This window comes from Neospora caninum, chromosome VIIb, assembly GCF_000208865.1.
Source record: "Neospora caninum Liverpool complete genome, chromosome VIIb".
Lineage (NCBI taxonomy): Eukaryota > Apicomplexa > Conoidasida > Eucoccidiorida > Sarcocystidae > Neospora > Neospora caninum.
In genome coordinates, this window is record NC_018394.1 from 1081074 (window position 1) to 1108734 (window position 27661).

The 27661-nt window shown below is 55.3% G+C and overlaps 3 protein-coding genes and 1 non-coding gene across 4 annotated transcripts; 2 read left to right on the top strand and 2 right to left on the bottom strand.

The window, feature by feature from the left end:
* Positions 1-1280: 1280 nt before the first annotated feature.
* NCLIV_025270 (hypothetical protein) lies at positions 1281-9798 on the bottom strand (the record flags this gene model as incomplete). The annotated part of the gene is made up of 8 exons (XM_003882722.1): positions 1281-1444; positions 1691-1793; positions 4321-4458; positions 4999-5574; positions 6223-6371; positions 6962-7204; positions 7950-8070; positions 9760-9798. 8 exons carry the CDS (start codon positions 9796-9798, stop codon positions 1281-1283), a joined length of 1533 nt encoding a protein of 510 aa, XP_003882771.1.
* Positions 9799-16036: 6238 nt separating this feature from the next.
* NCLIV_t090001 lies at positions 16037-16110 on the top strand. Its single transcript has one exon. It is a non-coding gene; the product is annotated as a tRNA-Ile (tRNA).
* Positions 16111-17324: 1214 nt separating this feature from the next.
* NCLIV_025280 (conserved hypothetical protein) lies at positions 17325-18787 on the top strand (the record flags this gene model as incomplete). Its single annotated transcript, XM_003882723.1, has 2 exons — positions 17325-17403; positions 17982-18787. 2 exons carry the CDS (start codon positions 17325-17327, stop codon positions 18785-18787), a joined length of 885 nt encoding a protein of 294 aa, XP_003882772.1.
* Positions 18788-22693: 3906 nt separating this feature from the next.
* Positions 22694-27267, bottom strand: NCLIV_025290 (conserved hypothetical protein; the record flags this gene model as incomplete). The annotated part of the gene is made up of 2 exons (XM_003882724.1): positions 22694-25096; positions 25447-27267. The coding sequence occupies 2 exons, from the start codon at positions 27265-27267 to the stop codon at positions 22694-22696; spliced, it is 4224 nt and encodes a 1407-aa protein (XP_003882773.1).
* Between the last annotated feature and the right edge of the window lie 394 nt (positions 27268-27661).

The following is a 27661-nucleotide window of genomic DNA, read 5'->3' on the forward strand; positions in this document are numbered from 1 at the left end:
AGGCGCAGATAGAGTGGGAGGCCGGATGCGCCCGTTAAATACCCGTTGTCCCTCGTTCCTTTTCGCGAGGGGAAGACAAAGCATACTGAGAGTGCACAGAAAGCGGCGTTGAAAGCCTCGGGCATGACTACGCGGCGAGAGACACATCTACACAGACCCAACATGAATTTACATCAAGAACAGCAGTCCTAAGCTCCCAACTATGTCGATGCATTTGTTTTGCTCTGAATGGACGCTTCGTCGTTTTACCCGGAATGAAGTTAAGGAGAGCCGCCTGGAGGAAACTGAAGATGCAGGACAGCAACGCGACTTCGGCCTCGTGCTCCGTTATCTGTAGCATCTGGGATAGGAAGAACGGAGAAGAGAGAGTGGAATGGAGAAGCGACACAGCAGAAAGCGGAGCCGCAGAAGGCGACAGGAGAAAAGGAGGGGGAACGGGGCGGGATCGGGCGCCGTGACACGAAGGAAGCCCAGATTCCTCCCGTTCGCCGCATTCCCTGTTTTTCCCCTCGCCTTTATCCTTTTTTCAGCCTGCCTCGCTTTCTCCCCCCCGGCCGACTCTTCTGCCTGTCTCTCCCACCTGGTGCAGAAAGACATTTGAGGGGAGCCGCGCCTCCTTAACGCGGGTCCAGAGCGCAGCAGCCACAAGCAGGCGGCGCAATGAACTGCCCGGAAGAGAAGGAAGGACGGGAAGAAGAAAAGCGAGTGAGGCGTCGTCGAGATACGGAAGAAGGTATCTGCAACCAAGCCCGGCCCCAGCGAAAACAGGAACGGAGAAACACCCAGGACATCCATGAGGGAGAGCAAAATTCAAGCGGTGTGTGGAAACACGAACAGCTCCTCCCTTGTCAGCTACTCGCCAAATGGAGACCACGGTGTCATACGCACATGAGTCGCCGCGCACAATGGCGACATAGCCTTCTCTCCCCACTGAGCACCGGCTCTTTCCCTGTCCATCTCGTGGGCTTCCTGCGACCCCTGCGCAATGTGAGAGCCCCTGCACGCGCCTCCTCACCCTCGGGTATACGCATGCGCAGGTCCACAATTTCACATATATTGAGCTTCATATATGTAATTGCATATATGTATATATATGCATATATATACATACATGTATATATATATATATATATATATGTCCATACTTGTATATATATATGTGCATATATAGAGGGAGGTATATGAGTGTGAAGGCAGGAGAACGCAAGAGAGGACGACGGGTCTATCCATAGGTCTGTGGAAGACGTGGACTCGGATTCGTTCTCGAGATAAAGGGGCCCTTACAGTTCATCTGTGGGGTTGCAGAGCACGGCTTGAGGGGAGGGCGTATGAACCAGCCCGCGGATGGACGTCATTTTCTCCGTGACGCTCGCCCACGTCCTCTGAACGGAGACTTTCTCGTCTCGTCTTCTTTCTCGAGAAATGACGCCCTGTTCGCCCCTGCCTGAAAGAGCGCAGGCAAGCGACGTTGAACGGAGCGGAAAAACGGAGGGAGGTTTACCCACATCTTTGCATTTATCTGTCTATACATATGTCATCTTATATACCAGGCCTGGTGTCACATACACAAATACATTTATACATGTACATATATATATATATATATATATATATGTTCGCTGTGTGCCGATGCAGGTAAGACTGTGGGCCTCCACGTTTGCCTTCACAGCCTGCGTGTTTTGAAACTCACTGAAAAAGCAGTCCAGGGCGACTCGGTGTATGGGAAGGACGGGACTGCCGCCTTCTCTGCGGCTTGGCGGAATCGCCCCGAGGCGCGGGAAGAATGCGTCGAACTGCAAAAGGTGGAAGGAAGAAATCGAGGGCGGCGCAAACGGCGAAGCAGAAGAGAACGCAGGCGAGGGCGACCGGGGCACGGCCTGTGCGTCTCTCGTCGAGCTGTCTCTCTGCAGTGGCGGCGGAGACAACAGAGACGGATGGCCAGGGGGCGCGGAAGAAGGGAACGAGGAAGAAAGCGCAGGGCACTGGCGAAGCTCGAGTGGAACCGGGCGACGCGTGGATGCTGACTTGCGCAAAGCCGAGCAGGCCAGGCGGGAAGGCGAGCGAAGCGAGGCAGACGCGGGAGAGGAGAGCCACACCTGAAGAGAAGGAAGCGGCAGCCGTCGCTGGACCGGTCTCTTTCAGGAAAAGACGCAGCGCAGCCGAAAGAAGAGAAGCCGCGAAAAAGGAGGAAGCAGGGGTGAAGGCAGGGAAGCAGTACGACCAGGGGGAAAGTGCAAAGCGAATATGGAGGCGGACGGAAACAGGAGCACGCGGGGAAGAAGGGAAGGTACGCGCGAACCAGAGAGCAGAGAAAGAAACGACGCAAACAGAAAGAAGTCGCTGCAGTGTAGTGACAAGACAAAGCTCGCATCACAAACTCCCAAGAGAGGTGACCAGAAGAACGAGGGCGCTCTACAGACAAAGTCAGAGGAATTGAAGCCTTCTGAGGTTGAGGGAGGATCACAGGGTGGGGGGAAAGAGGAGAAACACCGGAGAAAACGGCGGTGGACAATGTCGAAGCGGCAGGAGCGACAAAGAAAGAGGAAGAGACAAGAGCGAGGGAAAGCGAGGGGGGCGAGAGAAGTGCAGGTGGCGAGAACAGGGCAAGGAAAAGGCGCAAAGGCAGAGTGAGCAAACGAGGGAAGAGACAAGTGAGTGTAGAGGAACCGAACTACCGAAAAAGCGGAAGAGAGAAACAAAGAGGCGACCGTCCCCCACGTTTTTTGTTGGCTTGAGCACTCCAGAGCGTAAAAGAAGCTTTAGGATTGGAGCGAACAGTTTCTATGGGGTGCTACGGTGACTACAAACCTCCTGGTGCCAATGCCAAAGGCGAGGCGTCGGCTACTTGGATCTTGTATACTGTAGAATGGAAACGATCCAGGAGGGGGGAAATGCCGACGCCTTACAGGTCTCAGAACTTTCACGCCGCTCTGGGCCCACCATTTGCCTAGCAGCACCGCCAACGGGGGGAGGGGTTTCCCTGTTATCTGTCGCCTGTTTTCTCCGTCTCCGTCTGCGTGTTTTTCATCTTTTGGCCTTGCTTCTTCCATCGCCGAAGCACCAACACCGGTTGTCTCTTCTCTACGCTCGAGGCCCCCGAGCGAAGCGACCGACGGGGACGCGTCTCGCTCGCTGTCCTCGTCCTCTGAGACTGAAGGGTAGAGCGCTTGGAGGGAGTACCAGCTCTGCTTTTTCCGGGGCCGAGAGTGACGGAAGACACACGCATGCCGTTCTCTTCCGGCCACGGGTTTTCTGGCTCTTTCTTCGTCTTCGAGCCTCTGTGGAAGCCCCGTAGAATCCGCCAATGCTGTGCGTCGGCCTCCTGCTTTCAAAGTCTCCCTCTGCCTTCCTTCTGACTCCCGGCCTCGTTCTGCCGCACCGCCCTCTTCCGCTGCTCCGTTTCTCGTTCTCTCTCGGCGACTTCCCGCTGTCCTCTGCATGCAGCGAGGGAGGTTTTCCCCCGCCGCTGGAGGCAGGGCGCCGACTGGACTCAAACAACGAGGCCGCAGAGACGACGGCGAGGAAAAGGTGGGAGACGAGAAAGCGGAGTGAGGGGAGAAAGAGCGAGAAGAAAAAGAGGTAGGAGAGAAGGCAGACGAAGGAGGCACAGCCAGGCAGCGGTGGAGGAGAACCCGAGCAGAAGGCGCAAAGCTGTGCTGCAAACGAACGTAGCGGCGAAGGCTCTGGAGCAGACAAGAAAGCAGGACAGAGTCACATCCTGGCGCATCAGGCGGAGCGCAGTGTGGGGTGTCGAGTCAGTGATGGGCCTCACAGCGAGGGGACAAGGGGCGAGGACAGGAGACGGGAAGACGCCACGTCAGGCGAGAGGGCCGACAGGGGAAGGCGCGAAAGAGGGATTCACGAGGCGTTTTCCCTTTCGCGCGTATCCTCCTCGCGCCTGACACTCACACCTGGGAAGACCGGAGACATTTCTGCCATGAGGCCCCGCGGCGAAGGAAAGGAGACACATGCATCGAAGCACGAAATTCAGACGGCCGGCGACAGGCGACAGCGTGTCACCGGCCACTGGACGCCAGAAGGCGGCAAAAACGCAGAAGCAGATATGTAGACCTCGCTCGCTCTTTCTATTTATCGGGGTATGTGTAGGTGCGCATGCACGTGAAGACGGAAAACGCCGGGCAGAGCCCAGCTGAGGAACGGAGAGACGGGAGGGAGAAAGCAGTACATTCGGCGAGAGTTGAAAAAGAGGGAAAGGCCTCCGAGCTCGAGAGAGACCGCTGTCTTGCGCGCCGACAACAGCGAGAGACATCTCGAGATGGAGAGCAAGAGAAATCGCCAGAGAGACACAGAAAATCTCACCTCGATGAAATGGTGATTGCCGACAGAGCACCGGCAATGTCTGAGGAGGGCGGCGCCCTTCCCGAAGGCGATGGCGGGGACGACGAGGGAAGAAGCATCCGTGGAGGTCAGCGCAAAACAAAGGGGATGCGTCGTTTGCTGGGAAAAAGCAAGGCATCGAGCAGAAGCGAAGCGCAGAGAGGCTGACTCTGCCGCACACCGCACGCGAAGAGACACAGAACGTGAGGAAGGGCGCGGCGAAGCAGAGCGCCGAGCCGGCTGGTTGGCAAGGAACGGAGGAAAAACATGGAAGAAGAGAACGGCGGCCACGAGGGAGAACGGGGTCACCGGAGATGGGGAGGAAGACCCCCGGACCAGAACCGCTTTCGCCGAAGAAGAGCCTAGAGTGTGAAGGGTCGGAAGGCCAAAGGCCTCTCGATAGGGGGATTTCAGGTTTTATCTGACAGGGGATCCGGGACGAGAGAGAGGAGAGACTCCGGAAAAGACCCGACTTTCGCGTCTGCTTTGCATATCCCACGCTATTTGGAAGACGAGGCTCTTGGAAACACGAGGTTTCCAGGTGTCTTTGTTTTCTGTTCTGTGGGGCGTTTCTCGTGCTTCTTCACTCACGCGGGAGAACGAAGCGTCACTTTTGCCTGGGATCTGGGGAGAGGCGGAAAACACGCAAGCATGACTCACCTTGGAATCTGCTGCGTAGGCCCACTGCTTGATATGCTGGTGAAACCACTGCCAGATGACCGCGTCCTCGAGGATTTCCATGCTCGCAAGCTCCTCCGCGTCTCCCTGTTCTTGGCCTCTCCATTCTTCGTCTTGGTTTTGTCCCGCCCCGCCGCCTTCGCCGCCTTCCCCACCCCCCTCGCCTTCCAGCTGTCTCCTGCCTTCGTCACGCCTCCGACGCTCTCCTTCCTGCTCTTCGAGGCTGACGAAATGTTTTGCTGGTCTCGCCTCCTCCAGGCTTTCGCTTTCTGCCTCGTGGATCTTCTTCGCGTCCTCGCTTCCGGCGTTCTGCGGGTCTCTTTCTCGCTCGGGTGGCGGCGTCTCGGTCGCCCTGCCCTCGCTGTCCCTGCTTCCGGCGACTACTTCAGAGCTGCCGCCTTTCCTGCGCTCCCTCCAGGCTCTTTGAAGGCGAAAGGCCTCTTCCGTTTTGCTGGCCGCTCGCGACCGTTTCTGGCTGTCCGCGTTCGTTCCACATCTGGCTTCTTCGTCCAACGCTGTGCCCGCGTCTCCCTTTCCCTCGTCTCCGTGCGTCCATCGCTGAGAAGGGGACACGAAACCTACGAGCGAGTTCGGCTTCGCAAAGAGAAGAGACGAAATGCGCGCGAGAGAGGCAGCAGCAGCCAGGACTTCGGAAAAGGACGGTGGCGAAAAACTTTTCACTCTTTCTCGGCCTCGCCTCTCCTCTTCTCCAGGCTCGACCAGGGAAGAAACTCTTGTCCCTGCCTCCTCTGGAGGAGGCGCCAGAGACGACGGACACCCCGAGTGCGTTGGAGACGCAGGACGATGAGACAGCGGCAGGAGGGAGAGAGGCAGGAGAGAGAGAGGCAGGAGCGAAGGTGCGAGCTGTGGAAAGGGAGATCGCAGAGGAGGACCACCTGAAGAATGACGCGCAGGGCGCAGGGACGAAGAGAAGAAGGGAGAAGAAAGAGAGACTCTTCCCTGGGACGCCGCTTTCCCCCCGTCCAACACAAAGCAGGGAGGAGACGCCGGCGGGACAGGAAGAGAGACTGAAGAGGAAAGACGCGCCAGAGAAGGGATCGGAAGAGCAACTCGAGACGGACAGCAGAAGGCCGAAGCCGAGCCCGAGAGAAAACGTCGAGCGGCAACATGCTCAAGGAGCAGGCGCAGGAAAGCGTCGCGCTGAGGAAAAAAACACAAGGGAAAAAGGGCCTTTGAGCCAGCTACCTCGCAGGAGCCGATAGGCGAGCACCCGGGTGGAAAGGCGAGAAAAGGGGGGAAGAGGTCGGCTGCTTCTTTCCGCAGTTTAAGTAGAAGACGACCCGAGGAGACAAAGACAAAAGAGAGTGTCCTGGAGCAGTCTTCTTCTCCAGCGACTGAAAGAATCAAGCGGGGAAGCACAACATGAAAAGGCTTTCTTTGTGAAGGCAGAAGAAACGCGCGGCCAAACCAAACGAACAGTTCGAACCCTTTGAGAAAGAAGGCGGGAAAAGAAAACCTCGATCACAGAACGAAAGAAATACTTGTCCATCTTGCGTTCTTAGCTGATGGGATACAAAGAACGTGCTTTCAGCCGTTTCCTCTGAAAGAAAAAAATAACGAGAAAATGAAGAAGCTCCTGTGTACCTCTTTTGATGCAGCATCTCTTCCAGTCACCTTTGTATATATATATATATATATATATATATATATATTGCCCTAACATATATCCGTTTACCTACAAACGTTGGTATGGATATACCGTTTGATGCACACGTATATACGTCGGTAGGTTTCGTGTGCCTCTGGCGAAACGGTTGTTTCTTCGTCTCTTTCTTTGCCTTCGCTTTGCAACTTTTATCCTCTTAAGAACCCTCGCGTTTCTGTCCTTTCTCCTGCGACTCGGGGCCCTCTTACATGCGACAGACTGAGCGCCTCAGCAGCGAGGTAACTTGCCATGGCATCTGGAATCCACGCATCTCCCCACCACGTTTCTGCGTCCCCTTGTTCTTCGAGCCTTTCTCTTCCTCGTCTTCGACTTTCTGCTTGCCTTGTCTCCTCGCTTCTACCGTCTGTTTGTCGCCTGCCGCTCGGCGTTCTCGAAAGGCTTCGAGAACATGCTGCGCGCGCGCGCTGCCGTTCTGCCTCTTTGCGCACGTGCCCTTGCGAAAAAGGAGACACCGATTCCGCGTGCGCTCTTTTCGGGCAAGAGACAGAAGAATGAGCGCAACTGCAGGGGTTCGCGTCCACCCACAAGCCACCCGTGACGCGGTACAGTGTATGTACAGCGGAGAGCAGGTCGTCAGCTTCCGGCGAATCCAGGAGGGACGCAGGCGGAGGCAGCAGCAGGAAATCCAGAAGGGAATCCCTGAAAAGGAGGGCTCCGTTGGTCGCTGAAAACACGGAGAAAAGGCGAAGAAAAACACGCAAAACGGAAGGTCACGCGAAGACAGCAGAAAACAGACGGAACGAAATGAAAGCGCAACGGCCGACCATGGCAGGAAGACAAGGGAGAGAAGCAAGTGCAGATGGGAAGAAAACAAGAATACCTCCAGAGCGACTTTAAGCATGTGGTATTCGTATGCATGTATGTCGATGTTAAGAGAGAGAACTCCGCATTTGTATGCAGGTTCCTATCTACGCGTGATCGTGGGGGTCTACGAAAGCAAAGAGGAATACCTATAAAACAGTCGTCTACATGTGAGCATATGCATATACTTATTTGAATATCTATATATATACATATATGCAAATATGAGTTCGTTTAGAGAGCGGTAGCAGAAACACAGGCCACCCGCAGGTGTTGTTGCGGGCCTGCATGCATCTAAAAGTATACACATGGGCATCGACTCTGCGAATGCAGATCGACATCCCCTGTGTAGGGAGCGCGTTGGTATATTGGTATATGTGCGTTCTATGTGCACAGTAGGTCGAGTGGAAGCATGCGGCAAGCGGAAGAGATAGGACGACCGTACCGTAGCTGAGGGGCGAGAGATCATGGGGGAGGAAGAGAACGCCGAGCTTTTCGCCTCCAAAGGGAAACCGGAAAAAGCGCTCAAAGTGGACGAACGCATCCGTCAACAGCGACAGGAGCATCTGGAAAAAAGTAGACGAGAAAGAGCCTTCCGCAAAGCAATGACCAGGCACGCATGCAGGGACGCATGGGATCTCCGACGGGGGATACGGCAGTTTATAGACAGAACGGGGAATCCAAACAGACAGCTGTGGCGCCAGGGAGACAGCCCCCTGCTGCCACGCGGCATCAAGCTCGTGCGTTGGTGGCGGAGAGAAATTTCCGTCTTCTCACCTCCCAGTCTTCACTTTGGAAAATCCTTGAAGAACGAAAGTACACAGAAAGAGGGACGAGTCTGCCCGTTTCTTCCGCTTCGTCGTCCTCAGTCGACTCTTCTCCGTCCGACTCTGTACCAAACACACGCCTGGGTAGATGCAGTCCAGTGTCTCCGAGGACAGAAACTTTCACATACCCCACCCCAACTGGAGCTCTGCGAACACGTGGACACAACTATAACTCTTCCTCACTATGCACATCCGCCCATATCGCTTCTCTTCACTGAGGGAGTCAAGCGCAAGCGATGGCCGCAAGACGTCACGCGTTTGAGCTTGCGCTCCTATCGCGTGCTGTTTGGGTGGCGAGCGCGGTAAAAAAATCAGCTGCCTCTAAGATCTAACGAGCAGATGCGAGAAAGGGCTAGAAGAGGTGGTGTACAGCAATCATGAAGATCTAGGTTGTCTCTGTATCTCGAAACTGGAGTCGTGCTCAAGATGCTAAGCATAGAATGCTGAGAACCAGAGGATGGAGAGCTGGAATGTTCTGTTCAAAACGGCGCTGCGTCACTCTCCCGGAAGGCAGCTAGAACGAACTGCTGGGGCGGTCCCTTTACTTCTTCTGCCGATCAATTTCTCGGGAAAAAGAGAAAAGGAGGCGGCAACTGCGCAGCTTCGCCCAGTGTGTGTTTCCTCCGAAGAAATATGGCTCTGGTTTTCGACGCTTTACAATAAACGGCGACAAACACGACAAGGTTTCGCAAAGATTTTCGCCACTCGCCTTCCGTCGGAGATTCACTGAGATGCGAGGACGGGAAGGCCTCAGAAAGCTGGCCAAGCGATGCAGGGCGCAGCCGCGGATCTCTACCGAGTTTCTCGGCGATCTGGTTTCGAAGGACTGCCGTCGACTGCATGCGCCGAGGGCGAGCCTCAACAGTACTCGTGGGCGGCGAAGAAAGGGTCGGAAGAAACGCGTGAAAAACTTGGAACGGCCCGACCGCTAGAAAGAAGGAAGAGGGACTGGAGACAGGCGAGAAGGAGGGACACGCGGGAAGGAAAGCAGGAGAGATGGAGGTTGGAACAGCGATAGATGCAGAGGAAGCGCCAGGACGAGGACGAAAGGCGCAGATTGGACAAGATGCGAGAGAAGAGCAAGGAGGAAGAGATCAGACAGTCGGAGGACGAGGCGGAGAGTGTGCGAGGGCTCGGATCGCGAAACATAAGCGTCGCGAGGTGAGGAATTTGAAGAATTTTTTCACAAATCGACATGAAAAAGCGCCGCTCTCACGGCAGCTCAAAACGTGCTCTATCCTCCCCCGAGCACATTGAGAGCTGCCGGCCTCTCACTGAAAACGACGCGAGTTAGTTGAAGGTCCACAGGCCGTTGCACCCATGGGGGAGTTGCAGAGAGACGCAGAAAGACAGAAAGGGGCCTGCTGCGCTGCCTGCCGCATGAGAAGACAGATCCCCAACTGATTCCTGCTTCCGGGCTCCTCTCACCTCATCTTTCCGCTCTTCTTGAAGGCCCACACTCGACATGCGCCTCTGGACAACAGACGAAAGTGGCAAGCAACATATGTATGCATATGTATGTATATCTTTGTGCATGTTGACATATATATATATATATTATATGCTGCACGAAACATTTGGAAATGCGGTGTGTGTGTTTCGTTTCGTGAGTTGGAGAGAAAGGCGACCCGGCGATGGCTCCAGAGTTTCTGTTGAGCGTGGAACTTACCTGGGGACGTCGTCGAGGAAGGAAGGAGGAAGCGACTCGTCAACATCCAAGTTGTCCCCCTGGCGAGTCTTGAGTGTGTAATCGACAGTGTCTCTGTACACATGAGCAACTTGCGCTGCGGGGAGAAAACGCGAGCGAGAAGACAGATACCCGCTTCCAGTGGGCCCCTTTCCTTGTATTCGCGTACACGTTTTTCCCTCGAGTCGTGTTCAGAACCGGTATCTCGCTTTTTATCTCCCAGGTGCTTCGCCTTCCCCTCGACACGCACTATAGACGTTTCACCGTGTGCATGTCCCGTTCACACAGAATTTAGAGTAGCACTTTCGCCCTTCGGACTCCTCCGGGATTTTTTCTTCCTTTTTGTTGCCCGCGCTTCTGTGCAGTTGCTGTCTGGGGGATCGTTTTGTCCAGAGGCACTATCTACTTATAGCGTGAGAATAACAAAGCGTGGCCCGGGCAGGATCTTTTGGTTCTTAATGCCGACTCTGGTTCCTCGGTTTGCCACTCATCTTCATTTTCAGTCGTGCATGCACGAGCGGTCGAGCTGACAAGACTGACTGTTGGCGACGACTGAACACGACGGAGGCGCCGTCACGGTGAGGCTGAACGTTCCCTGAGGGAAGAGTAAAAACGAGAAGCCTCTTCCTTGTAGTCAGCCGAGAACAACGATGAGAGACGCTGGCGTACCTCGAAGAGGCGAAATGCAGAGAGTTGGGCCAGAACAGAGAGAGAAAGAAGGTGAAGCGACGGGGGCAGGAACAGATTAGACACAGCGCCGGGAAGACATCGAGGAAGAAGACTGAGAGAGGGAAAACGAGACAGAAGACAGTCAAAGGAAAGGAGAGGAGATGAGTGTGAGTGGGGTGTGTGAGAAACAGGCACCGAAGGCAAGAAGAGCGAACCTGGAGATCAGGCTGGTCAAAACAAGGGAAGATTCTGTGAGCCTCATACAGCCTGCAGTCCGCAAAGAGGTACTCCTCGTTGTCCTCCGGATCCGTTGTCCTCTGCATGCCCACGCCTTTGCCGAGACGAAGAAAAGAAACAAAGCCATTTACGCATGTCCGTGCACGAGTAACAGGATGCAGAAATTCCACTCAAGCAACAACACAAATGTACACCAGTGTTCGCCAATGCACGCGTGGATATATGTTCATATAGCTGCACACATACGTGCATATCTGCACTTACAAGCACAGATACTTCCGTGTACATATGTGAAATATAAATATATATATATATATATATATATATATATATATATATATATGCACCACGTGCGTGGACATCTACCTGGGCGAAAAACTTTGTCTTTTCTGGATGACTCCCGTTTCGACATGGGGCATTGCATGCAACCTTGAATGGTTTCAGGGCCCATAGAGGCCCGTGGAGAGTTTGCTGTAGACTGCTCCCTTGGTTTCCGTATCTATCGCTGTTCACTCTCGTGCACCTTCGCATTTTTGAATTCTCCCGCCCTCACTGCATCTATTCACCTTGTTTGTTTCGCCGATCAAGCCGCAGGGATACATACATATATATATATATATATATATATATATATATATATATGCCTACCAGCCGGTATCAATAGGTGTACACATATGCAAGCACAGGTCGTCCACGTGTATATGCAAGTTTATGTGTTTTTCAAGGTGTTGATTCGCACCTGCCTGGTCGAAGCAGTTGACGAAGGAGACAAACACTTTATTCGTCTCCTTTGCAAGCAGCCAAGCTCCTGGGATGTGGAGACGATGCCGGCGCCATTGAATCCGTTCGGGGCCCGAGAAGGAGAAAAATCCTGGAAACAAAAAAAGATAAAAGCCATCTCGCATGTCCGCCCTTTTTATGCACATCCCGACTTACACTCCTACATACGAATATCTGCATCTGCGTAAATACGTTTACCTATTGATGTCTATATGCACACATATGTGGATGCACAGTTGCTTCCGCGCGTCGAATATATATATATATATATATATATATATATATAAGCAATTATGCTTTCATTGCATGTGGCCTAACAAACCTGTTTGTAGACAAATATATGTATATGCGTGAGGAAAAAGAAAGAGTTTGCTAAAGGGCTCTGGAGTGTATCTGTCTTTCCGTTAAGAGGACGACGATACACTGTATCGCGGGAAATCGGGAGCACGAACGGAGCATTCCCCACTCTTCTCCATATGTCTATGCTCTCCTTCTATGTGGGTTCTGTCCTTTCTCCTGACCAGTTGCATGCAGCGGTGCACCGTCACCGCCCACGTGCTTGCCGTTCACCCAGAGCCCCTGGATGACTCCCCCCGAGAAATTGAGGGAGACGCCGTTGGTCAGAGCACGGGAGATGCCCGCAGGCTTCAAATGAAATTCCACGAGAATTTCGCCCGCATAGACACACCGGCCGCTGTTTAGGCCGCTCGCAGGCACCGAAGTGGCAGTTGAAGGCACGAAAGTTGACGCGCCTACGAGGTGAATTAGAAGGGTGTAGTCAATGCTCTTGACCAGTTCACTCCGGGAGCGAGCCTCCGAGTGCTCTTGGACGTCTGGCATGCTCAGCTGCACAAGAACGGAGAGAAGAAACCGACAAAGAAGCAGATACAGCTTCGGTGAACGCAGTTGGCAAACGACTGGTGCAGGATGGAAAGACCGACTGTAGGGAACTCTTTGAACTCTGGCCACGAGAGGCGCAGACTCTTGGAGATCGGGGACGGTCGGATGAAAAACAGACTGAACAAAGGAAAAGATGGCGACTCAAGAGGAGAGATTCGTAAAGGAAAACCCGCGCTCGCGCGTAATCCACATGTGTGTAAACATGCGTGCGGAGTGTGTTCGCCTCGCAGTGTCTCTGCATCGGTCCTCCAATATAGACGCATCTATAAATTTATATACAGTAAGCCTGTAGACCCAGACAATTGGCCGGGAACTCTTGCAGTGACTGTTGTCGATTGGACTAGGGTTTGAGAAGTGTTTTCCCTTTTGAAGGGCAAGAAAGGACTTGTTGCTAACGTAGCGATGATTGTATCTCGGCGGTACGCGTGATTTTCCTCCAGTGCGCATGTTACGGGGAACAGTGGAGTGTTTTGGTTTGGACGGAAGGTCGCTACACAGTCGAAAGGATTTCTTCGTTTCGCTGACTTCCTTGTCATGTAGCCACATAGGCTCCATGCGTTCCTTCGTCCTTCGGGCCTCCGCAATCCAACTGTTCAGCCACCATCTTCCGGCGTAGAGAGCAGCGCCGAGGATGCCAAGAAGGACAGCTTGGATGTTTCCACTTCCTCCGCCACCGCTGCCTTCGTGGAAATCACCCATTTTTCTTCATTCGCTTGCCAGAGAAAACAGACCGGACACAGGCTTGAGAAAGCATCCTAACAGAGAAAGAAACGTCTAGCTACCGTTCTCCTGGAAGGGAACAACAATGGGAAACGTTTCAGAAAGGAGTCAGAATCGTTTTGCCTTACAACATCCACCATGTACTGAAGATGTTCTCTGCCACAGGTAGTATACTCCCGGAGGTTACAATCTGTGTTTGTGTGAGGGGATAGAGTAGAACACACACCCCGGTAGACAAGGAGTGATCGGAGCCGCCAAAATAATACATCTGCCGGAAGCTTTTGAGGGTATCCTGAAAGAGCAGGTACGATACATTGAACATGTCTCGCACAAGCAAGGTGCCAAGATACATACCCACAGACTCAAGTTTAACTGTCTACAAACCGGCGAAAGAAAAGTTGGCTGTCTACAAGCAGCATTTCGTCCCGTCAGCTTGGCTGTTTGATAGCCATTTCATTTCCTGCCCAGTCAATCTAAGGATGGTCTCTAGGTTTTGGATGGTCCCCTGAAATATCACGAAGGCAACAATAGCGGCTCATGAATAACTTAACGTTGACCCCGTACAATGTCCCGTTTCTGTCTCATGTCGACTGAAGTGCTGCTCCACCCCGCATGAATCCCTACCACGTGTCGTCGGGAAATCCCAAAACCGATGATTTTGAGAAGGCAAAGCAAGCAGGCAGAAAGACAGATCGTTTTCAGGCACTGTGGAGGGAAGACGTAGCTGGGGCAGAAGCCCTGTACATCGAGTTACACTACGCACATTATTTGACACCTTCCGGTGACAGTCGAGAGTGTAACAAGAAAAAAGGGGTGCACAGACACAACGCAAGTCTGCGAACACAGATAACGCGGAAACAGCAAACAGAAAAACGATGCTGAACACCAGACTCAGACGCATCGCGGAGCGTCCCCGTGAGTGCGACGTTCCTGATGGAAGAAACACGGGTCGTTTGGGCGACAGGAAACGGAAAAACAACAGGGAAGACGAAAAACGTTTACGGCGAAGCATATAAACGGGGAGGCGCGCATGCATGAGGTGGTTTCTTACAGGCTACTCATTCTCGTTCCCGACAATACAGTTCTGGCATTCTTTTTGGTCTCGCGAAGACGGACCGCGAAACAACATTGCCACCTCTGTAGGACAGTACGAAAGAGAAAATAACGGTTTCGTGTCGCTACGGTCATCCACATCTGCCCTCGGCTATTTACCTCTACTACGGAGAAATTTGTTCGTCCTAATCGGCCCGCTGTGAGTTTCTTTTGCGAACCTCAAACAGAGGTTACAAGGAAATGCCGTCACCAAAAAGCTCCAGGAGGCGGTTGACTTTATGTGTGGAGTGTTCTTAAACCCAAAATGAGCTACTGGACACATCTTGCAGCTAGCGATACTTTTGCTTTTGCTGAGCACTGTCTATATGAGATGGCAGTTTGTGTTCGGCGTGCCCCAAGTAGGTTCGCACGTCACACAGAGGCAACTGTCGGATGATTCCGGAACTTCTTGCGTACCTCGAAACGTATGATGTAACTGCCGTTCTGTCATACCCATATACCTTTCCCATGACACGTTTCTCTATTACTGAGGTTCTAGATTTCAGGTGGAGTGTCCTGTTGAGGTTGGCACAACGCTGTTGAATTGTGGTAGTCATTTACCGCGCTGGTCTTGGGATCGACCCGGCCTGTGTTCCGCAGTAGGACGTGCTAGTGAATCTTCTGTGTGTCGAGCTCGTCTTTCGCGGCTTCTATCGTGGGGCACTTATCCGTACGTTAGGAAGCGATTTCTGGAAGGATTCTCGAGACAGATGGGTGGCGCATCTGTCGTGGCCGTCCCGAACCCCCAGCTGTTACTTCGTACTGCGGACGGCGGTTCGATGCATGTCATAATCCGGGGGGAATATTTGGGGACGCACTGATTGCATTAGTTTCCGAGATCAATAGTTCTACTGAAACCGATATACCCAATATATATGCATATATGTATATGTGTTATGTCTCACCATTTGAGTGTGTCGCCGGAAAAAAGCTGCGGGGTAGGAATCAGACACCTTACGGAATCTAGCAACCAGCGCTGGGTGATTCAACGTTATCTTCTGTTTCTTCCTCTGTAGCAGCACGTGTGTGAGGTGCGACGTGCCTTGAGAGGTTCGTTCGTTCGTGTCATTATCGGTAGGGCTACCACACGTCGAGAGATGCACCGCTGGCGCGTGAGCTGTGGAGGGGTTTGTGTTCTTTGTGAAGTGCATCTGTCTCTTTCAAGAACGGCACCGGATTTTAAACAGTAACAGGGCGAAGAAGAGAAGTTGGGAGATCACACTGGCATAATTTCAATCTGTCAGTGAAACCGCGGTCACCCGTGGAGCCGTCTGTTTGTACCACCCACCCCGCTGTCATGACTCGCCAAGAAGAATTACTCAATATCAGGCTTAGTCAAGGACATAACGTGCGGGCGTTTGATTATTTGTAAATGAAACCGCAATCATTGGTGCGATGGCAAAACACAGGGCATAAGCCGCGGGCACACTCCAGCGCCGATTTTGACACGTGCGCTGGACTTTGCCCATTTTAGATGGGCGCGGAGGCCGCCCATGTCTTCATTTAGGAAGAAACCCTGTCAGTTACGCAGAAGAAGCAAATAGAATGCTTGTGAGAGAAACACGCAACACAATCTTATTTTCCGGACCGAGGGCGATGCCTGCGCGCCGATCGAAACCAGGTCCTATAGCTCAGTTGGTTAGAGCATCCGGCTAATAACCGGAAGGTCGCCGGTTCGATCCCGGTTGGGACCACTCTTTTGGAGAATCCGTTCTTTGTGAACGACGTTTTTTCCGTTTGCCACAATGCACACGAAAATATGTGGTATTGTAGGCCGCAGGACATGAATCCTTCGCCGTTCTCTATACTTCCGTTTGGGAGGGGAACAGGGTACCCTCATCGCTGCCATGACAGCGGCAGTGTTGCTCTGTGTGCGAATATATGCCGCTGACAAACTCATCTCGTTTCCCTCCCCTTTAGACTCTCTCTGGATGTTCTTAAAGAGACGGAGAAGAGTGCACTCAACAAAGGCGTTCTAGCACCCAGTGCATTTCGTGAATCCGGGCGTTTTGTCCGCCGCCCTTGCACAGACTGACTGCAGAGTGCAGCGGCGAGGCTGCAACTCAACGGCGCGCGCGTCTATGCTCATGAGGTCTGTGCTTCTAGCATTTTCCACTCGTCTCCTTCCTTTTTCGGTTTCGCTTTATTTCCCCTTAGCTCATCACCCTCCTCCGCTGCCCATTTACACATGCTGGTCACTCACCTCGTTTGGGGTTTTCGGTGTCAAACGCCATAGCTTGCACGTTTCCCAGGTTTGAGTTACCAAGGGGATCGGCCAATGCGAGAAGAACCATATTTTCTCAAATGCACACAGAAAGACGAACCCAGATTTTGTCAATTTTCCCGCACCTTGCTATTTTTTTTTCGGTTCCTGCATCTGTGCGGGAAAATTGACAAAATCTGGGTTCGTCTTTCTGTGTGCATTTGAGAAAATATCCTTTGATTGGTCTTTGACTCGCTGAGCTGGAGCTTATGAAGCAGCAATACCTTCCCGTTTCGCAACTCAGCCGTCTCCCTTCCGTAGCGCCGCTCTCTCTTCCGTCTCTCGAAACGACCAGTTCTGTGTGTCTCTGTCGGCTGTGCGTGGTGTCTGGAAATAACGTCACCTCCTAAACTGTTTGGTGCTTCTCGTTTTCACCAATACGAGCGGTGGTTCTGGGTGTTATCGCTTCCTGTCTTTTGTCTTCAAGCAATGCATCGAAGTTTTTGACTCGTCTGAACCCGTGTCTGCCGTTAAGACACACACCTGCCGTACTGACCCTTTCGTTCCGATCTTTTCTGAGCTGGTGTTTGTCGCCTTCCCATAGCGACTTCCTGACACTACGTCGTTTTCGTTCGAACCCGAGCCGGCATTTCGTTTGAACGGGAAACAGTGCGTTCTCGAGACCACGTCTTGCGCCGCGCCAGAATGCATGCCTCACTCTCCGAAGGCGCCTGGTGGCCATTCTTTCTCGCCGCTGCAGTCGCAGCCACTCTTCCTCTCTCCGGTAGGTCGCAAAAAAACTCGTGCGATTTTTTGCTCATCCAAACTGAGAATCGGCTTCACAGCGGGAGGGGGACACTCGGAACTGGGGGGGGGGGGGGGGAGGGACGCCCGCTCAAATGCAGATGAAATCCTTTGTTTTTGTTTAACCCCAGTTTTGGAGCTCCAATCGACTTAGTAGAGAGAAAAGGCTTCCAGCCTTTGGGGAGGGCGAGGAACGGGGTGTGTGGAAGCCCGACTGTTCCGAGAGGCAGCAGTGGAGTCTCGGTATGTGCGATGAGGTATCTGCCTGTTCTGTCACGTGAATCCCCCCGACCGAAAAACACTCCTGTTGAGGGACGCGATCTCTGTAGGATAAAAACCCTTCACGAACACCGGGTACTCATGCACTGCCTTTTTCGGCAGTCCGTTGCCACCGGAAAGGTCAGAGTCGAAGTTCTTTCCACTTTTTCTCTGTCGCTACACGCGCGTGTCGAGATTCCGCGTGCGCGCCGCCTGTTTGGCCCTAGTTCTCTGGCAACCTCACCTGTGTGTACGGCTTTGCATTTCCGGTGAATGTTTGTGTTCACTCCTTTTTTTCAGCGAACGCCCACTCTGCGGCTCAGTTGCACCAGCACGTCCTCTCGACTTCAGCCGGCCACGCCCCCCGGTGCTCCGAGACCCACCCAGAGCTCTGCTCTCCCTCTCTCTCCCTCAGCCTGTCCACTTCGCCCCTCGACCGGGAAGGTTCGGGCCTTTCCGAGACTCTCTCGAAGACACATGCCGGCGACGGCAGCCCCGCCTCTCCAGGCAGAGGAGAATGGGAGCGGTGCCGAGCTGCATCTTCGTCCCTGTCCTCTCAGCGCACTTTGGGCCCTGGAGTCCATTCGACATCTGCATGCAGTCCATCCGCCTCTCCGCTTCCTCCGGTCGCGCTCGCTGAAGTCGAGAGAGTGACGGGTGCCGGGGAGACGGTGTCTCCCCCTCGGGAGACGGCAGCCACCGTGGAGCCCAGCAAGCCCGCCGGAGACGGGCGCACAGCTGGGGGGGCACAGGCGGGGACTGCAAGCCCAGTTAGCCATGCCACCGGCGCCGCAGGTTCGCCAAAGATGATGTCTTTTATGGAGGCTCTCGGGCGAGCTGCAGCGGCGGAAGCCGCCGCTCTGGGTGGGGGAGCGTGGGACTGGAGCACGTGGGGCGTAGGGGCCTTTCGTGAAGCGGCACGAGGCCAAGAAGCCGGAGAGGAAAAAGTTGAAGACAAGAAGACGCAAAGTGCAAAGAGCGAGGCGCCCTTGTGGGGAGGAGAATGGAGAGAGGCTGTGTCGAATTTCTTCGCGAAGGTCGACAAACGCATTGCAGAGGCAAACGGGATGCTCCACTACACTGACCTGAATGGTTATTTGTTGTAGAGAACAGGATGCGGAAAAGCTCTGAAGGCGCTGGGGAGGATAAAGCCAGAGCAGGGGGGCGAGAATACCCCCCCAGATTTTTTCCCCTTGGCGTTAGGGAACAGCTGGAGTCGGCAGGTGGGTTCGCCCATCCTGGAAACAGGCATGCCCCCGCCTGGAAGAGACCTGGCGCTTCCGGAGTCACAGCCTATGGACAAAGTGCCGAACTCCGCATGCAGCCGTATAGATATGGCTACATGGTATGTGTGGTGCGATTCACGTTGCGACTGGAGACGACGGGACACGAAGGACTGGCACTATGCGTAGGATGCCTCCGAAAAGGTGGCTTTTTGCTTGACGACGGAAAGTTAGAAATGTTGGAAGACAGGTGTCGAGCCGCAACGTTACCGGCAACGTTTCCTAACCAAGCTGCCCGTTCTCAGTTTCCCCGAAATCGAGAAATCGAATTCTTCAAGTCGAAGGAAAAAGAACCGTTTTGTTCAGAGATGCTACGGAGCGGAAATAATCTAGTATGTAACTCCGATTGGCTCTGTCCGCGAGACGGTTGTCTACATGTATCGATCGAGCTGGTAGTGGCGGAAAGTCCAAATCTATTCATACGCGTTGTATCCACGGACCTATGTATATATGTCGAAATGCAAAGATATGCATGTTTGATGGATACTCTCTCTCCCGTTCACAGAGACGGAGAGAAAATGTGTGTTGCGCGCGATCGACATTCGTGAAACTGTCAGCCCGTCTACGGCGGAGGCTCTCGTGGAGGTGCGTGCTTTGGCAAAACCCCGAAAGATTCATCTTTTCCGAAATCACTCAAAACAGTTTCTCCGACTATCCAAAAAGCAAGAGAAGAAGATAGTGGCCGGCACCTGGCCGACCGGGGCAGGGCTAGCCCTGTCCCCGAAGGCAGAGTGTGAAGGGACTGAAGCAACGCTTCGCAGCGTCTGCTGGCAGAGGAATGGAGGCTGCGCAAACGAAATGTTTGTTTCTCCATATCGATTGCCGTACCCGCGGGGTTGTTCATTCTCTGGAGGAAGAGCGCCTCTGCTGCGTGCGCACGCACAAAAAAAGGGATCTGGTTTGTCACTGAATTCCAGTGACAGATCTTGGACTGCGTCGCTCCTCACAAGAGAGAGCCTCCCGGAGTGATTGCAGAGGCGCTGACCCTGTGTTTCAGCACGGTGAATAGAAGTCGTCACTTTCTCCAAGGTGTCTTCTGCTCTTCTCCGTTTCTCCTTTTTCCGGTGTTGCAGTGAAAGCCCGTACACCACTGTCAGCAAACGCTAGTCTTCGCACACCTAAACGGGAAGCCCTAACTTCGTGAATCGTTTAGAGTGACGGATAGCTGCCTAAGGAGGATTAGCTGTGTCGATCTGTGCATCTAGGTTGAGGCTCTGCCTCCAGGTTCTCTGTTTCATTTGCGAACTAGGTAAATCTTGACAAATGGAACAACTCTGGAATCACGGCAGCAACGTGCGTACGGAAACCCTGAGTGTGCGGTGTCTCTGGGTGCCTCTCTACACGTGGGCCCTCTCTGGAGACGCGGAATCAGTTCTTTCCCACAGATCGGGAGGAAAGCGAGGAGAGAAGCCTTGCTGTTCGAGGGAAGGATGCCAATGACAAACGTTCCGAAAATCTTAAACTTTCTACATCGCCCCTTTTTCTCCAGCATGGGAGCACGCGCCGTTTCGGCACGGAAAGCATGCTGGATATCATAGGGCGTGGGGCAAGGAAACCTCCCCAGTGGAAACGCTCCTTTCTCACTCTTTCGAACAAACAAGCTTTCCTTCGCATTATGAACAAAGTTAGGCGAGTATTTCCCGACTGTCTGAACCCTACTGATTTACGAAAAAAAGACTGCCCCCTCATACCCCGAAAAAAGCACGTCAACCTCTCCACGGGACACTTGCCGCGCTGGTCTCTCTATTGAACAGAATGTGGTATATCGTGCTTCCCCTCGACGGGTCTTTCCCTGACACCCGTCCAACGCACTCCATGCAACCCATCTGCGGAATTCGATGAATATAAAACAACCATAACTGCCTTCTCCCCGCCGTCTCCGCAACTTAAAAAAACATTGTCTGTTACTCCACCGCTCGCTTCGCCAGATAGAGCACAACTTCACGATACGTCCCTACAACTTTCACGATATAGTTGTATGTATATTTACACATTCCAGGGTACAGCCGAAAAAGGAACACTGCGTACGTGCACAGAACACAGAGTGATGTTGAAAACCTTTAAAATTGTATAGAAACATTTGGATATGCACGAATAGATTTTGGCGGATGTGGACAACTTTCCTTTGTACCATCCTGGGGGGAGGTGCCACCAACAGCCCTTCCTTTCGCCGTCTTCCTGTTTCAGCTGCTTCCTGGTTCTGATTCCCTTCATTTCCTCCTTCAAATTTGTGTCCACAAAAACAGAGTCCTATGCTCCCGCAGTCGGCGTCTCCGGGGTTCCAGAGATATCTCAACCCTCTCTCGAGTCTTGCACGCATGCAGACCCGCCACGACAGATGACACATCGGACGGCCTGCTTCGCTCTTTTACCACGCGCAAGAGTCTCACTTTTTGTAACTCCCGTGTCGCTGCCGGTCTTGCTTCTGGACCGTACAGAGAGCCGCATCACTGCAGGACCACGCGCGGGACGGACAAGCGCCTTCGCGTGCTTCCTGGTCAACGTTTCCGGCAGCTTCCGAACGCCGATGGAGCAGTGGCGTCCTGTGAGCGCCGCCCCCCATGAAAAATCATTTCCCTTCAAAAGATACGAGAGACACGGGAGGGACACGGATTTCCAAACGCATTGCGGCCAGCAGCCACCCTTGCCTGCATTGGTGGCAATACTTGTGTGCAAGGTACCAGGTTTCCTCGCTCGAACAAGAAAAGGGGAGGCGAGAGACACCGAGTCTCGGCACACTGCACAATCGAAGACAGTGCCATCAACGCCCCTTTTTCTCCACGCGCGAAAAACTCTGCCAAACACACCCAGCGACGAGCAGTACGTACACTCTCACCGATCGGCACGGTCCAACGTCTCACATGTTCTCTGCAGAGAGACGCCACCCGAAAAAAAATGTTCGCGTTCAAGTCCACCCACTGTTCTAAAACTCTGAACAGAACCTTTGTATTTCGCACACCACGCGCGGTCGCGCTCCCGGGGCTGTTCGTATCCGCGACTCACTGGATGTCCGAAAATGACGGGCGAACTACGTCCGCCATCTACATATAGACTAGCGATGGATACCGCGGGATTCACCAGTGCAGCCTTTTACAAGGTATCCTCAGCTGAAAATGCATAATATAGCTAGAGCTTCGACGCACATCGCTCCTTCGTTTGCAACGAGGACTCCCGGAAAATGCATTCGTTACAGACGGTCGTGGTAAGCGACCTGACGCCTTCTCGGAGCCGCCTGGACAAGGTGAAAATGATGCCTTTTCCTTCATTGAACATGAAGAGTGGATGGGTGCGACCTCGGCTCCCACCCTCGCGCTTTGGGTTTACCTCTTTCGAGCTCCCGCCCTTTCTTCAGCCCCCTTTCTCAGCTGCGCTCACGAGACCGCCAGTGTGCGGCCCCACCCGAATAAAAATTTGTCGCACAGGTAAAGTCGTCAAATATGCAGAGTTCGCCTCCACCCGACCAGGTGTGTATGTGGCTGCGTCCTCTGCGCAGATGTGAAGAAGTACGCAGTCGACAGCGTGGGCTTCGCGGTGGGGCAAGTCCGGGGAGTCGACCGCGGCAACAAACGCGCCAGTTTTCCTCCACTTTTGTACACAAATATATTCAGATCTACAAACACGAGCGTGTGGCACGTGGCTACCGTGTGTATATAAACAGTCGAGCAGCACACACACGTGACCGCTGTTGTGTCTGTTCCCTATTTGTTTTGGGACCAAGAAGACCCGGCGCTACGGAAAGCCCCTGTCTGAGAACGGCCGCGGTGGGGCAAACGTCTTGAAGTTCAGCGCCGGCCGGCCGGAGACTTTCTGAGGGGTCTCGTGCAAGACGTCGGGCTTTTCCGGAAAATCCGGAAAGAGGTGCGCGAAGAGCAAGTCGCTCTCGCCTCGCTGACCCGCGCTCTCGTGCGCACCCAGCAGGTGGCCCAGCGGCTCGAAGATCGACGCGAGTTTCTGATGGCGCTGAGCCTCGTCCAGAAGGGTGACCGTCTGGGCCGGCAGGCTCGCTTGCGCGGCCTCCAAGCCGTGAAGAGACAAGTGGGAAGTGACCTCGTCGTGAAGACGCGTGTCGCCCTCCCGCTCCTCCTGACTTTCTCTGCCGCGCCCCTGCGCACCCTTTCCTCGCAGCAAGACCGGGCCCCCGACACCGCCCGGGCCGCTGCCGCACTCGCTCGAGAAGAACGAAAAGACTCCGTCGCGACTCACCGAGCCGCGGACCGCCTCCGGCTCGGCCGCCTCAGAGTGGCAGAGACTCCCGTTGGCGCGGAAGGCCGGGAAGCCCGGGCGTCGTGCATGCAAAGCGAGACGCGACTGGAGATCCGAAGGGAAAATGTCGAGGCCGTGGTAGGCAACCGCGTCTGGTGTGCTGCTGCTCGTCGAAGTCTCCGATGACGGAAAGGGCCCGTCGCGCTCTCCACAGGGTTGCTTCTCCAGGCGCGCAGGGGCCGCGCTTCCAGGCTCTGCGCGGGACCCGCCCGGAGGCGCCGCGCTCAGGAGCCCCACACACGGCCCTTCTGCGTGCGGCGAGCCGACTGCGAAGGCCGCCGAGGGAGAAGCGAACGCGGAGACAGAGGCGGAGGAGGCGAGTGTCGCGGGCGCCGCGGCAAAGGGGCTGTCAGCGAAGAACTGGGCCGGCTGAGTGGGGTAGGGAAAGCCTGCAGAAACCGGATCCGCCCCCTGGCCCGGCAGATCAAGGCCAGGCTTGTCGTGCGAGAACGCGAAAGCGGCGACAGGATCTTCAAAGGACTCGCCTCCATAAAATGCGCCTTGGTCTTTCATGCCAAAACTTCCCCGCCCTCTGTACAGTGGCAGAGCGCCCTTCTCGTCGAGGAACGGCGGCAGCAGCGACTCGCCCGCCTTCCCAAAACTACTTCGCAGGTCGTGCGCACCGGCGCAGGGGTTGTAGCGTCCTCCGGGCTCCTCATTCGCCTCTCGGTGGCCGAAGGCACTGCGCGGGAACGGAGGAAAGACTCCTCTTTTTGGAGTCAAGAACTCGGCGCGGCCCAGCAACGTCGCTTCGCTCGGCGACAGCGAAGAGGACGGGCACGTGCTCGAGTTCGGCGAAAAGTTCGGCCCAGGCCCTGCGACAAAGGCAGGGTGGAAGGACAGCGCTCCGCCCTCGGTCCCTTTGCGTGTCGAGGCGAGACGCGCATGTTCCTTCGCGTCGGCGCAAAACCATCCAGTCTCACGCGTGAATGCGTCTTCTCGGCCTGCGTCGCCAAACGGCTCAGCCTCTTTCTGGTTCTTCCCAGTCTCTCGTTTGAGACTGCGCTCTCTGTCTTCGCCCTTCTCGACGTCCAGTCGCTTCCCGCACGCTTCTCCCTTTCGTCCGTTGGCGCCTTCTCTTCGTCGCCCGGCGCCGCCGGCAAACCGTTTCTGCAGCTGCGGCGCGAACTTCTCGCCGTCGCGCTCTTCCGCGCCTCCCTGGTCGCGTCCGAGGGCACCGAAGCTTCCGCGTGCCGCAGGTTGCGAGCTCTCTTCGCGTTCTCGTCTCTCGCTCCGAACGTGACCCTCCTCCCCGGGACACCCCGGGAAACCTGTCGCCTTACTCTCCACCTTGTCCCGTCCTTCCTTCTTCTCCTTGGCGAAGCAGTCGTTTTTCTTTCTCACGCCAGTCCCTCTCTTGGCGCCTTCCTCTCGACCCCCGCAGAGCGCGTTCTCGAGTCCTCCGTTCGCCGAAGTGGTGGCGCCGAGATCCTCCGCTCCCAGGCCTTTCTTGACGAGCCTCGGGCCCCCGCCGCGCCCCGAGGCGCCGCCGCCAGGCTCGGCCATCCCGTCCTGGGGCCCGTTCGGGCTCTTCTTTTTCCTCTGGCGCATGTCCTGCACGAAGCGCGTCATGTGTGCCCGGTGGCGAAACACCAGGTGACGCACAGGGTGTCTCGGCGCCCAGAACGGACTCGCGAGAGCCTCCGCGAGTTCTCGACAGTTCCGTGGCGTGGCCCGCAGAAAAAACAGCGGCAGCGGCGCAGGCATTTGCCACGTGCGTGCGTGCTCCAGCAGCAAGTACCCCCCTGGAACGAAAGGACATGAAGGCGAAGCGGAGGGAAGCGAGAGGTGCACAAAGCCGTTGAAACGGCCCGCGCCGTAGTTCCCGTTCGCGAAGAAGACCGAAAAGCCATCCGGCAGCCGCACAAACTGAAGCACGCGACAGAAAAGCAGAGAAAAAGCAAGTGCGTTCGAGAACGCGATTGCGGAAAGCGAAGAGGCAGGCCGTGGAGTTGAAACTCGAGGGGTGTTGACACGGTGCAAGACACACGGGAGGGAAGCGAGGCTCCGCTCCCAGACTCCACGGCTCGCCAACGCTGTTAAACAAGCGCACCCAACCCAGCAGCTGGACTCAGGCGTGAACAGACATCTCGGAGTCCGCCCGTTTCGCTCCCGGCATGGTTCGAAAGAATTCGCGCCAAGGTATCTCGGTGAGCGAGGAGGGTGATTCCCTGCGTTGCTGCGTCGTGTTCGGACAGTTGAAAAGCCGAAGGCCTTACCTCGTGGACAGTGCCGCCAAGGGCGCAGCGCACCGCCTGCTTCGTCGCTTCTTCCGGCCAAAACGGACTCCCACCCGTGGTCCCCCCTGCCCCGGAGACGTTGTCTCCGCTCGCGGTTGCTCCTCTTGTCTCTCGCGAGGCGGTCCCCACTCCCCCTTGGTGCCCGAGGCCTCCGGCGAGGCGCGAAGTCGGGGCGCCGTCCATCTTTCCTTCTTTTCCAACTGCTTCGTTCCTCCCTCCGTCTGCAGCCACTACACTCTCGATTGCTTTCTCTCTGCCACTGCCTCTGGAGAGTCCCGGAGGATGCGCCGAGCTGGCAGGGACAGGCAAGTGTCTCCGTTGCGAGGTCGCAGTCTTGGCGTGTCGAGGCGCTGGCAGTTTTTGAGGTTTCCCACTGTGAGCGACAGGCGAGACGCCTGGGAGACCTGGGCTCGCCGCCGCGCCGCCCTGAGGTGTACAGACAGCGCCATTCGGAGAAGGAACGCGGGACAGGGGACACGCGTTCCACGGGTCGTGGACACTCGGGACTGCGGTTTGCGCAGAGCGGACCGGGTTGTGAGGAGCCGGAAAAGAAGGAGCAGACGCATCTGTCGCGAGGGAACCTGGTGGGGCTGGCCAGCAGAGCTGCTTCGGAGTCTCCACAGATCTCGTCCCAATCTGCGAAGTAGGTGGCGAGAAGGGGACCTCCGAAGAAAAACCTTGTGCCGAGTCCGCGTCCCTTCCCACGATGGAGACGGCGGTATCCGGGTGTACGTCCACATCCTGCAAGGCTGAAGTGGACGCAGGACGGCTGTAAGAGAAGTTGAGAGTGCCTCTCTTTTTGGAGCTCTCGGGGTGCGCCAACGTCTTTCCGTTGTCGCCACTGTCGGACTGCGTCATGACTTCTTTGAGGAGTGCATCGAAGAGCCACGGGCCCCGCTTCTCAGGCGGCGTGGGACGTCTCCGGTGTATACACACCCCAGCCGCCGCGGCTCCGAAGCTCGGCTCGCCCTGCTCAGACGTCCAGGAGAGAGGACACGCGCGGCAGGCAGCGAGCAGAGCACAGAGCGAAGCGCGTTCCTCTGCGTCTTCCTCGTCCTTCCGCTTCGCCTCGTTTTTCCCCTCCGGAAATGGGCCACTTGACCTCGGAGGGGGCGGATTGAAGTTGCCTTTCTTGTCCGCTTCGCACTGAGTCTTCCGCAAGCGCCTCTGGGCCCACTCTGCGACCATTCGTTGGACGACGGCCAGCAGACAGTCTCCCGGAAGCGTATCCTGGCTCGGCGCCGACGCGCCGCTGCTTCGCTCCTCTCTACCGCGAGCCGCCGCAGGTAACGGAAGGCCTTCCTCCGAGGCCGCCCGCCGACTGTTGATGCGGCTGCACACCACCTGTAGAAGTTCCGGGACGTCCTCTGGGAAGTGATAGCTCCAGTCTGGGCGCACTGGGAAGACCCAGTGTGAGGCGTGAGCAGATTCTTCCGGATTTTCTGTCGGCTGGGAAGCAATCGGCTGCCTGGCGTCGCGTTCCGCGTTCTCTTCCGGGCCTCTGCAGCCTGGTCCGTCTCTGTCAGTCCCCCGCGGCTCGAATCCGCTGGGTCGCCGAGGCCGCTCTCGCCTCCTCTCGAAGGCCATCTCGTCCGCTACCGACGGTGAAAAGGACGACGGCGAGTCACACGAGGAAGACGGTCGAGAAAAGTGGTCGGTGTCGGAACTGCGGGCCAAAGCACCGGCCTTTCTGCAGCTCTCGCGGTGGGTCTGCTTTTCTCGCTGTTTCTCAGACGAAACTGCGGCCTTCTCACAGCCCCAGGACTGAGAAGGGCGTGCAACATCTGACTCTGCGATCATTATTCTCTCTTCTGGAGAATCCACGGTGCACACAAGACTCGTGTGCGGCTCGTACGGAGCAGCTACAGCGCGAGCGGAAACACACCGAAGGAGCGACGGTGCGGTGTACATACACCTCCAGAGAAGCCGTGAGTCCGACCGCGGCGAATACCGTTGTCCACTTTACGTTCCTAACCCACTCGGCATTCCTTTGTGCCTTCCCTGTTCCTTTATTTGTTGAAAAGAGTGTCACCTCCGGCCCAGAATCGCGAAAATGGTTGCGGCCTCCGCACACGTACGCGCAGTCCGCGCCGCAGTTCGGCTGCCTGTCGCCGGCGAGGCTTCCGAAAGTTTTGCCGCGCCTGGAACGGCGCGTTTGCGTGCGGGAGCGTCAAGGAAGCAGCGCGCAGTGAGA